This window comes from Mustela erminea, chromosome 4 (genome assembly GCF_009829155.1).
Source record: "Mustela erminea isolate mMusErm1 chromosome 4, mMusErm1.Pri, whole genome shotgun sequence".
NCBI classification, from domain to species: domain Eukaryota; kingdom Metazoa; phylum Chordata; class Mammalia; order Carnivora; family Mustelidae; genus Mustela; species Mustela erminea.
In genome coordinates this window covers 102,012,047-102,024,590 of record NC_045617.1, presented here as the reverse complement: position 1 = coordinate 102,024,590, position 12,544 = coordinate 102,012,047, and the positions used below count along the sequence as shown (strand labels likewise).

Genomic DNA, 12,544 nt, shown 5'->3' with positions numbered 1-12,544 from the left:
TATCGGTCTATAGCTCTCTTTTTTGGTGGGATCCTTGTCTGGTTTTAGGATCAAGGTGATGCTGGCCTCATAAAATGAGTTTGGAAGTTTTCCTTCCATTTCTATTTTTTGGAACAGTTTCAGGAGAATAGGAATTAGTTCTTCTTTAAATGTTTGGTAGAATTCCCCCGGGAAGCCGTCTGGCCCTGGGCTTTTGTTTGTTTGGAGATTTTTAATGACTGTTTCAATCCCCTTACTGGTTATGGGTCTGTTCAGGCTTTCTATTTCTCCCTGGTTCAGTTGTGGTAGTTTATATGTTTCTAGGAATGCATCCATTTCTTCCAGATTGTCAAATTTGTTGGCATAGAGTTGCTCATAGTATGTTCTTATAATAGTTTGTATTTCTTTGGTGTTAGTTGTGATCTCTCCTCTTTCATTCATGATTTTATTTATTTGGGTCCTTTCTCTTTTCTTTTTGATAAGTCGGGCCAGGGGTTTATCAATTTTATTAATTCTTTCAAAGAACCAGCTCCTAGTTTCGTTGATTTGTTCTATTGTTTTTTTGGTTTCTATTTCATTGATTTCTGCTCTGATCTTTATGATTTCTCTTCTCCTGCTGGGCTTAGGGTTTCTTTCTTGTTCTTTCTCCAGCTCCTTTAGGTGTAGGGTTAGGTTGTGTACCTGAGACCTTTCTTGTTTCTTGAGAAAGGCTTGTACCGCTATATATTTTCCTCTCAGGACTGCCTTTGTTGTGTCCCACAGATTTTGAACCGTTGTATTTTCATTATCATTTGTTTCCATGATTTTTTTCAATTCTTCTTTAATTTCCCGGTTGACCCATTCATTCTTTAGAAGGATGCTGTTTAGTCTCCATGTATTTGGGTTCTTTCTAAACTTCCTTTTGTGGTTGAGTTCTAGCTTTAGAGCATTGTGGTCTGAAAATATGCAGGGAATGATCCCAATCTTTTGATACCGGTTGAGTCCTGATTTAGGACCGAGGATGTGATCTATTCTGGAGAATGTTCCATGTGCACTAGAGAAGAATGTGTATTCTGTTGCTTTGGGATGAAATATTCTGAATATATCTGTGATGTCCATCTGGTCCAATGTGTCGTTTAAGGCCTTTATTTCCTTGCTGATCTTTTGCTTGGATGATTTGTCCATTTCAGTGAGGGGAGTGTTAAAGTCCCCTACTATTATTGTATTATTGTTGATGTGTTTCTTTGATTTTGTTATTAATTGGTTTATATAGTTGGCTGCTCCCACATTGGGGGCATAGATATTTAAAATTGTTAAATCTTCTTGTTGGACAGACCCTTTGAGTATGATATAGTGTCCTTCCTCATCTCTTATTATAGTCTTTGGCTTAAAATCTAATTGATCTGATATAAGGATTGCCACTCCTGCTTTCTTCTGATGTCCATTAGCATGGTAAATTCTTTTCCACCCCCTCACTTTAAATCTGGAGGTGTCTTCGGGCTTAAAATGAGTTTCTTGGAGGCAACATATAGATGGTTTTGTTTTTTTATCCATTCTGATACCCTGTGTCTTTTGACAGGGGCATTTAGCCCATTAACATTCAGGGTAACTATTGAAAGATATGAATTTAGAGCCATTGTATTGCCTATAAGGTGACTGTTACTGTATATGGTCTCTGTTCCTTTCTGATCTACCACTTGTAGGCTCTCTCTTTGCTTAGAGGACCCCTTTCAATATTTCCTGTAGAGCCGGTTTGGTGTTTGCAAATTCTTTCAGTTTTTGTTTGTCCTGGAAGCTTTTAATCTCTCCTTCTATTTTCAATGATAGCCTAGCAGGATATAGTATTCTTGGCTGCATGTTTTTCTCATTTAGTGCTCTGAAAATATCATGCCAGCTCTTTCTGGCCTGCCAGGTCTCTGTGGATAAGTCAGCTGCCAATCTAATTTTTACCATTGTATGTTACAGACTTCTTTTCCCGGGCTGCTTTCAGGATTTTCTCTTTGTCACTGAGACTTGTAAATTTTACTATTAGGTGACGGGGTGTGGGCCTATTCTTATTGATTTTGAGGGGTGTTCTCCGAACCTCCTGAATTTTGATGCTCGTTCCCTTTGCCATATTGGGGAAATTCACCCCAATAATTCTCTCCAGTATACCTTCTGCTCCCCTCTCTCTTTCTTCTTCTTCTGGAATCCCAATTATTCTAATGTTGTTTCGTCTTATGGTGTCACTTATCTCTCGAATTCTCCCCTCGTGGTCCAGTAGCTGTTTGTCCCTCTTTTGCTCAGCTTCTTTATTCTCTGTCATTTGGTCTTCTATATCACTAATTCTTTCTTCTGCCTCATTTATCCTAGCAGTGCGTGCCTCCATTTTTTATTGCACTTCATTAATAGCTTTTTTTATTTCAACTTGGTTAGATTTTAGTTCTTTTATTTCTCCAGAAAGGGCTTTTATATCTCTCGAGAGGGTTTCTCTAATATCTTCCATGCCTTTTTCGAGCCCGGCTAGAACCTTGAGAATTGTCATTCTGAACTCTAGATCTGACATATTACCAATGTCTGTATTGATTAGGTCCCTAGCCTTCGGTACTGCCTCTTGTTCTTTTTTTTGTGTTGAATTTTTCCGTCTTGTCATTTTGTCCAGATAAGAGTATATGAAGGGGCAAGTAAAATACTAAAAGGGTGGCAACAACCCCAGGAAAAAATGCTTTATCCAAATTAGAAGAGATCCAAAATCGTGAGGGGGGAGAAAGGGGATAAAAAGAGGTTCAAACAGGAAGAAAGAAAAAAAAAGAAAAAAGAAAAAAAAAAAAGAAAAAAGAAAAGAAAAGAATTAAAAAAAAAAGGAAAACATTTAAGAAAAATGTAAAAAAGAAAAAATATATATATTAGATAAACTAGTAAAAAATCGTTAAAAAAGAAAAAGGTAACAGTTAAAAAAAAATTTTACGTGAAGGCGAGAAAAAAAAAAAACAAAAAATGAAAAAGAAAAAAATTAAATTAACTGCAAGACTAAAAAAAAAATCACAGGGAAAAAGCCATGAGTTCCGTGCTTGGCTTTCTCCTCCTCTGGAATTCTGCTGCTCTCCTTGGTATTGAAACCGCACTCCTTGGTAGGTGAACTGGTCTCGGCTGGATTTCTTGTTGATCTTCTGGGGGAGGGGCCTGTTGTAGTGATTCTCAAGTGTCTCGGCCCCAGGCGGAATTACACCGCCCTTACCTGGGGCCGGGATGAGTAATCCGCTCGGGTTTGCTTTCAGGAGCTTTTGTTCCCTGAGCGCTTTCCGTAGAGTTCTGGAGGACGGGAATACAAATGGCGGCCTCCTGGTCTCCGGCCCGGAGGAGCCGAGAGCCCGGGGCCCCACTCCTCAGTGCGCCCTCAGAGAACAGCGCCCAGTTACTCCCGTCTGCCTGTCCTCCGGCCGCACTCCGAGCTCACCGAGCCTGCGACCGGTTCAAGGTAACACCGAGCTGTGAGCTTACTGTCGGCTCTGTCTCTGTAGCCGGCTTTCCCGTTCCAATACCCGCAAGGTCTGCGACACTCAGACACCCCTGATCCTTCTGTGACCCTGCGGGACCTGAGGCCACGCTGACCCCGCGTGGGCTTCGCCCCGGTTTAGCCTCTGGAGCGATGTCCCTCAGCGGAACAGACTTTTAAAAGTCCTGATTTTGTGCTCCGTTGCTCCGCCGCTTGCCGGGAGCCGGCCCCTCCCCCCGGGGTCTATCTTCCCGTCGCTTTGGATTCACTTCTCCGCCGGTCCTACCTTTCAGAAAGTGGTTGTTTTTCTGTTTCCAGAATTGCTGTTCTTCTTCTCTTCGATCTGCCGATGGATTTTCAGGTGTTTGCAATCTTTAGATAAGCTATCTCGCTGATCTCCAGCTAGCTGAAGCAGTCTCAGCCTGCTACTTCTCCGCCATCTTGACTCCTCCCCCCTTTTTATCTTTTTAAAAATGTCATTTTTATTGGCTATGTTTAGTTTTTTTTCTCAGTAGCTTTAAAAATTTAAAGTTAAATATTTTCTCCCTTAGTTTCTAGTAATTTAATTGTAATATCTGAGATTATTTTGTATTTTCAATTTATTTCCTGGATTCTTATTTTTATATCATCCTTGTTTACATCTAAAACTGCTTGTATAATATTAATCCAGGTTATGACATTTTTTGCAGTTTTTTTTTTTTTTTTCCTGCTTCATGTTTGTTTTTGTGTGAGGGAAATTTACTGAAATGTTTGGATTTTCATTTTATGTTTTTCATTTAGTAGTTTTGTTTGGTTATTGTCTGCAAATCTTCTCAATTTGAAATGTTTTGTATGTATTTAGACCTCTACTAATAGGAGTATAAAAGTTGGAGTGGCTTACTAGGCTTCTAATTTCTGAGCATCCCCTTTTAATGTATAGTGAAGTTTGATGTTTATTTAATGGAATTATTTGTTGGGATGGGTTAACTATGTCTTCTGTTCAGAGGTGGAGAAATGAGAAGTACAGTGTGTGCCTATATGATTTCTGTGGCACATTTAAGAGTAGATGTCCAGCAAGTAGTTAAATCCTGATAAGGAGCTCTGTCTCATTTAGAGAGAAGAAGGAGTGGGAGAGGAGTGGGAGAGTGAACAGAACTGGAAAGGATTATCTTACGTTGTAGGAGGGATACCTATTTTTGTTAAAAGCAAAAGTTGGGGGAGAGGGGCACCTGGGTGGCTCAGACCTTTAAACGTCTGCCTCGGGCTTAAATCAGGATCCCAGGTTCCTGCAAGGTACAGAGCCTGCTTCTCCCTCTGTCTGCCGCTCCCCTTGCTTGTGCTGTCATGGACATGATCTCTCTCTCTCTGCCAAATAAATAAAATCTTCGAAGACAGAGAGAAAGGTTAAAAAAAAAAAAAAGTGGGTGGATGAAAATTCAGGTGAGTGTGTTGGTTTGGTGACAAGATGGTTGACTTCCATTCTCTCTTATGAAGTTGTCACCAGTTGAGAGACAGGAAAGAGGCAGGGAAGAGGTAGTTTTTGTTGATTGGAGAACCTCTTATTTAGCTGTGTGGAAAATGTGGCCCAGAGGAGATTAATAAGGAACTAGAGAAGATGCGTTGATGTCTCACTGAAGCTGAAAGTTACAGTCTGGGTGACTGTAGTACTGTAGTACTTCCCCCTCCTGAGGCTATACTTCAAAGCCCAAGTGTGGGTCTGAGGAAGCTTTCAGTTTGATTTACTGAATATTGAGGTTTGCCTAGGCAAGTGTGGCAGATAACAGTGAGGTAGAGGGATAAGAATTCCAGTTAGCAGTTAAAATACTGTAGAATGATGTTTAAACTGGGTGTGACGAGAAGTGAACACAGGACAGGACACATGATAGCAAGAGACATAATTTATTGGATACTTACTACAGGCCTGGCTCTTTTCCCAGCGCTTTATATGCATTCTCACATTAAATCTCATAAGTCACTGAACTATAAGTAAAAAAAAAAAAATTATCCTTTTACAGATGAAGAAACTAAGGAATGGAGAAAATTAATAGCTTGTCCAAGATCACATAGACATAATTTAATAACCAATGAAAATTTCTTTCACCAAATTGTTGAAAAATCAGGTGTCACCCAAATAATCTTTCTCAATTATAGAACATTATGATGAAACTATTGACTCTACTGTTTTTATGACATTTTAAAATATTAAAATATTAACTGTATTTTTTACTCATATTTTTACTCATGTAACAATAAAATAATCTCCTCAAAATTAAATTATGTTTTAATGGTCACCCTCCTGACTTTGAGGGTTGCTATGGCCACAAATTAAATTACTTTTCGTTCTTTAATTTCTTGCGGGTAAGTACCAGAGACCATAGCATGAAAGGAAATACACATGCAATGCAAGTTTTACATGTCTGTTTTTGGTTAAATTTCCTTCTTAAAAATAGCTGCTTTTTGTGGAGTAAATCATCTTTGACATTAGCTGTAGAAACTGGATTTAGAAATAATGTTTAGCGTACCATTTTTTTCAATTCTTTTATATCAAAAAAGAAATTAATAATAGGGTAGCAAAATGATAAATTAGAGCCGGGGGCATGCTGTGTGCCTTTATCTACCAGCCAAACAAATATATATGCACCAGGTTCTCCAGACCATGAAAGCAATCAAATAATCAGATTAGGTTCTGATCATAATACTGAATTTCACAGGTTTTGTGTTGCATTTAATTATTTTATGGAAAATGACCCCAAAAAACCCATTCTTCATTTCCCTGTGAAACATTATTCAGGCTATCAAGAGGACACTTTGAGGTAGAATCTTTTCATAACCAGTGTGCATAATTTTACAACAGCAAATGCTGTCGCCTTATCTGTCAGTGTTTTTCCCCATTTCCTTTATCCCCTTGAAATTAAACATTTAAGAATAAACAACCCATTCCTCCTTCCTTGATATGTTTTAGTGTTTAATGAAGAAGGGGACATATAACCTTATATATATAGTTTTACATTCTGTTCAGCTTTACTGTAAGTATTCTAGGTAATGAAAAAAAAAAAAGCAAAAAAGATATTTCTTGCCTTTAAAGAATGTGCGTGTCAGGAAAATAGCACCTATATTAACAAGATACCTGTTGAATAGCTTGACCATCCTAAAACTCGGTGCCAAGTGTGAAGTTAAATATACAGTGTCATTGTAGAGAGGTGTTGGTAAGAACAGAAAGGATGTGTAAGCATCTGGAGATCTGGGCTAGAGCAGTGGTCCCAAAGGCTACTGTATCAGCACTTCTCAGGAACCCATTGGAAATGCTAATTCCTAGCATCTGCCCCATACCTGTTGGATCAGAAACTCTGGAGTGGAGTCCACAATTTGCAGTCTAACAAATTCTCCCAAAGATTCTGATGCAGCTAGTATAAGAACTACTGCTGTAGATGATAAAGACTAGATATTTTATTCATATTATTATGTATCATCATGTCCATGAAGTAGGAATAAAAATAAATCCTCAAATAATTTGGGGACTTTGTTATTGATAACCCTTGATGATGATTAGTTGCATTTTAAAAAACATCCTGCTAATTAGAAAAAAATAAGATTGGGTCATCAGAGAAGTAAATGGAGAAATTTTTACCAGGCAGAATAGTTAGGTAATCCCAGATTTATTGGGATAAATAAATACTATTTATTTATAGTAAATAGCATTTACTATACTATTTGACAATTGCCCTCCTCCCTTTATATATATAAGAGCTAAACTGCAGATTTGCTTGCAAGTCACATGTGACAGTACCCGGAGGTATGGGAAGGTCAGTGACCTGAGGACTTACAGATATGCCATGGTCCTCAGATCGTCAGAATCAGCTGCACAGCTGTTAAAGCCAAATGCTGGGCTCCACCATTTGGTGTGTCTGATTCATTAGGTCTGCAGGAGAGCCTGAAATTTTGCCCTTTGAAGTTCCCACATGAACTGAAGCTGAGCTGGCTGACGTGGGGGCTGTCCAAGAGCACCAATGGCTTGGGTGGATCCTCCTGACTGTTAACATGAATGTTAAGTTTAGGTATAGTCATTGCAGTGTTTCCCTGTTGTGTTAGGTCCTGACACATCCCTTCAATTTTTCAGACTTTTTGACCTAAAGCTTTTAGACTTAGTGAATCCTACATATATCTTTGTTTCTCTTTGGTGTTTTCATAAGCTTTTCTGTAGAACCATTGGGCCAGCAGCACCTCCCAATTTGGTTAACTTACAGGAAAACATTGTGCTTTGCTCCCTCTGTTGTCCGCTGTCAGCTTGTCAGCAAGTGTTTGTAAATAAAATTGGACCAGATGAACTATTTGGCTTGAGTTGGTATTTCACTGTCCTTACGAAATGCAAGAATTCATGAAAGTGGGAGAATCTGTGTTTCCATAATGTGATATGGTTGAATTTTTTTTCCCAAGTGTTGATTATGTTAGCCAGGTTTTATTGGTTCTTCCTTCTGTGATTCCTTTTCTACAATTTTGGGAAATTCACTGGAATATGAAACTGTGGAAAACCACGTTGGCATGTGCATCAGTACGTGTATTCTGAGACTCTTTCACCCTTAGACTGATTTCAACCCAGGCATTTGAAGTATTTACAAGAAAAATGCTTTTTGCTTTGCTTTCTTTATCTCAAGTAGAATGAAGTGTTTTCTCTGGTATGAAACAAAATGTGGCATCATTGCAGAGAACATGGTTATGATGCAACACTTTGCTGAATAGAAAACAAAATCATGGCTCCTGATGACTAGAAGGCTTCAAAAAGCATAGAGGGTGTGTCTGTGTGTTTAAGAGGCTTCTTTCCACCCCTGCCCTTTATGACACTGCCTCTGGTAGTTTAAAGCTGTACTGACCTGTCAATATTACACATTTTAGGAATAAACTCCACTAATATTTATTGTAAAATGGTATCAGATACTGTTATATACACTGGCAATTTGGAGAAAGTTTTGAGGATGCGAAAGGGTGGATAGAAAATAAGATGCTTAAATCATTTAAGCATAGGATTTTAAAGGCATATAACTAAAAACTATGCTAGTCATTATAGTCACCTAAAAATAAACATTTTAGGTGTTAATTTTAACTAGGTGGATACTAACTTAAAGTTTCAAATAATTTCAAGTAATAACTTATAAGTAACTCCATTTTTAATGAAAACTTTATTTTGGTTTTAAAACGTAACTGTTGGGAGGCAAGGTCAAATTAGAATGATTAGTTCAAATAGATCCAGAAGAATGATCCAATCCAGTGGCTCCATTCCAACAGAATGATCAACTTTAAAGTAAAAAGTTAAATAAAAATAAATATGAAAGGATTGATATAAACCTTGGTCACATTTACCTTGGCAATAAATGTAATGTCCTACTCTCATGAGTGTATAGTATCAGAGTTATTTTATAAATTAACTCAATTATCTGCTGCCATAATAGATTGGATATTTATATAGTCACTTCATGAATTTCCTAATGAGTTATCTGATGTCAGGAAGGGTTAAAATCAGTAATACAGAAGGAATTTTAAAATTTCATATCTATTTTTATAATCTGGTTTTGTTTTTTATTTCTCTTATTGAGTATTAGAAGGCTTTCACATTCTAGATACTAATTTGCTAACCCTTTGTTATTACATGCAAGTTTATTATTCTTCTCTGTGGTCTGTCTTTAGACTTTTGATATACCTTTTGATAAGCCATTATGTTTTTAGTGCAGTCAGATAATCAAAATTTATTATGGTTTGTTTTATTACATTTTACTTTAAAAATTCTTCTCTGCCCCCAGCTTATAAATATAATTTCTTCTGTTTCCTTCAAAAGTATTTAAAATTCTACTTTTCATACCTTGGTATTATTTACATTGCATGAGCATGTGTTTGATTATTCAGTTTTAATTTTTTTAAATGATATTTAAAATGATATTTAAAAATTAAATTAAAATTAATTAAAAAATTAAATTACAATTTAATTAAAAAATAAGAAATAAATATCATTTAATTTTTTAAATGGTATTTAATAGTCCAAGTACCATTTGTTGCAGTTTTGATTCCTTTCCAGATACTGAACTTATTGAAAGCAGTTTTGGACTCCCTTTTCTGTTCCAGTGATCTTCTCTCTCTCCCTGGGGTGGTGCTATAAATTCTTAACTCCCATAGCTAGATGTGTGTTCAGGAACAAATTCATTTCACCGTTTTGGTCTTCTCCTAAATTGTCTTGGCCTTTTGGTAATTTCTCCTTCTACTTAAAACCTATAATAATTTTGCCACATTACAACAAATATTTTCTTGGGATTTCTTTTGAAATTGCATTAAATTTTGATTAATTTGGAGACATCTAACATCTTTATGCTACAAAGACTTTATAGCTTCATGACTATGAATGAGTTCTTCTGCCCATAAATAGGATATATATCTCCTTTTATTTAGGCCTTTTACCTAACTTGTTAATAGAATCTATAATTATACCTAAAAAATCCTGTACACTTACTAGAATTTTTCTTTGATATTAAGTAAATGATAAAATAGCGAACAAAATTTTGAATATTTACTTTTTATTGAAGTATGGTTGGCATACGGTGTTACATTTTTTTGTTAAAGTGCTGTAGACAATCTCAGGCATACAACATAGTGATTCGACAATTCTATATGTTATGCTATACTCATAAGTATAGTGGCCACATAACATTATTAATAATAATGTAGAAGTAATGTTTATGTTTGTATCTAAGGTACTTTAATACTCAGTGTTATATATCACTATTTTATAAACATGTCTGAAAATGTAATTTTCTATTTTTTTTTTTTTTTTTAAATCATCAAAAGGGAGAAGCAGGGCCTCCAGGTGCTCCAGGGCAGGATGGATCCCGGGGAGAGCCTGTGAGTACCTTCTGAATTCAGCTCTAAATACTGAAGTTCTTTTCCTCTCCTAAAATCCTCTATTTAAATACACCTATCAGGTAACCTGTTGTTGTTCAGTGACTTCCATACTCACATGCTACAGCTGCTCTTTGAGGAACATTATAAGATATTGAAATATTTAACCCTTTTTTACAAAACGGGGAGAATGTCACGAGCAGAAAATGCACCAGCATTATGAATTACAATCATGAGTACTCCTGCCCACACAAACAAATGGCGAACACAGCCTCGTCTGTTGCTGAGCCTTCAGCCAGCATCACTTTGCCACTGGCTCATTGGGTAATATGCTCCCTGGGGTCATGTGTTCAATAACTTGGGGTAAGGAAACATGATTGAGAAAGTGATGGATCTGAATCCTGGATATATGTGTTTTCAGCAAATGTGCCAGATGACTCAGCTTCACTAACCGTTTTCCCCACCTTTTCTTCCTACAACTCCTGGCCAACATTGGCCAAGATTGAAACACCTGCTGGTCTCATTTTATTCATCAAAGGATCTTATGGGGAATTTAAGTTTAGGGGAATTTGCAGCCTGTTTTGGGGATGAATAGGTTAAGAAGTTTGAAAATAGCCAAGGTATATTGCATTTTTTCATAGAGCGTTCAGGTGAGCACTCAGAATCCAAATATTGGACAAAAGACAGCAGAATCACAGAAGCTTCTTAAATGGGGTGAATGAGTGGATTGACCTACTCATAGAATCATTGAATCAAATATTTATTGAGTTCTCATCTTGTGTATTATAATGCACTGGGACAAGTTCTCTACATAGCTACTGCCTTCATGGAGCTTATAATCTAGTTTGGAAGACTGCGCAAAAATGGCGCAAATAATTACCAACCCAAAGCGTTTATAGTAAGTGCCAAATGGGGGATTTAACATGAAATCAGAAGGCCAGGGTTTAAAGATAATTTCCTGCCACATTCCAGCTCTGCAAGCTGAGGTAAATCAGTTCACATCTCTGAAAAGCTTTCTCCTTATCTGTGAATTGTACATACTTACAGTACCCACTTCGCTGTGTTGTTGTGAGGCTGTCTTAGGAAACATATGGGGAAAAAAGCTATGAAAACTTTGCACAAATGCATGGAGTTCTCCTAAACACAGAAAGAGTTTAGAAAGGGAACCTTGTATCGTGGGGTGATTGGGAAATTTTTACCAAGGATCTAGGGCTTGATTGGATCATAAAAGGTTGACGGGGGAAGAAAGGAACACCAGAGGGAGAAGGAACATAAGTGAAGACACCCAGGTAGGATGGTTAAGTGTGTGCTTAAGAGATAAATAAATGATCTAAATGCAGTCCTGGGGCTGCAGTGATAGAAAGGGAAGTTGGGAAGGTGGGATAGGTTTGTGACACAGCAGTCCTCGACTGAATTCCAGGAGGACACTCTCTGTACTTGGCATGGAAGCACTATGGGAAGAAAAAGAGCTAATTTGATGCAGAACCGTGCTGTAGAGGCAGTGAAGAGCTACTGGTAAATTCAGGATAGACTGAAAGGAGAAGAGACTGGAATCAGGACACTAACCCACTGGCTATTTGATAAAGCCTCAACGAGCATGTGAATTGGACTGGAGTGTGAGCTCCATATATCTGACTCATAATTTTTATGATTAAGGAAGAATTCTGAGACCTGGTAACTGGATCTGAGACTGGGTATGTTTGTTTATGTTCTTATTTCTAGAGACTATAAGGTGTGTGCACGGAAGCACATGGGCGTGCAGGTACATGAGCATGGGGGGGGGCGGGGGAGGGAAGACAGCTGAGAGAATGAGAAACATGAAAAGAAAGAGAAGAGGGAAATAGGGGACAGCTGAAATGAAAACCAGGTTATAATTTGAGCTGGTTATATTATAAATCTTGGTGAGTCAGTTATTTGGAATTTGTGGCTCATTTTCCCACAGAAACAATGTTAGAAAAAGCCGACTGACCAGCAAGTCTACATGAACCATAATGTGACAGGAGCAGCATATATTTACTTGAAAAATAATACTGTTGCTATCCTGTTAATGAAACCAAATAGAATAAGGAGGGAATTAGGAGCGCTCGAGGGGCCGTGTTCCTCTCCCAAGGCTGCCTGTTCCTCACGGCAGCCAGAAGGAGAGGCTGATTTGTGTTTTCTTCTGCCTTGCCTGCCCCCACTTTACTCAAGATTGACCTCTGTATAGAACTTTCTCACTAGTATAAATTTCCATCTCAGGCCCTCCTGATTTCA

The 12,544-nt window shown here is 37.6% G+C and overlaps 1 protein-coding gene across 4 annotated transcripts in view; it reads left to right on the top strand.

Annotated features, from left to right (window-relative positions):
• Positions 1 to 12,544, top strand: part of COL21A1 (collagen type XXI alpha 1 chain) — a 280,569-nt gene that overhangs the window by 230,263 nt on the left and 37,762 nt on the right. For all 4 annotated transcript variants that reach the window (XM_032340301.1, XM_032340302.1, XM_032340300.1 and 1 more), the window contains one exon: positions 10,241 to 10,294. In XM_032340301.1, coding sequence (XP_032196192.1) covers positions 10,241 to 10,294 — 54 coding nt within the window. The remainder of the gene's footprint in view (positions 1 to 10,240; positions 10,295 to 12,544) is intronic.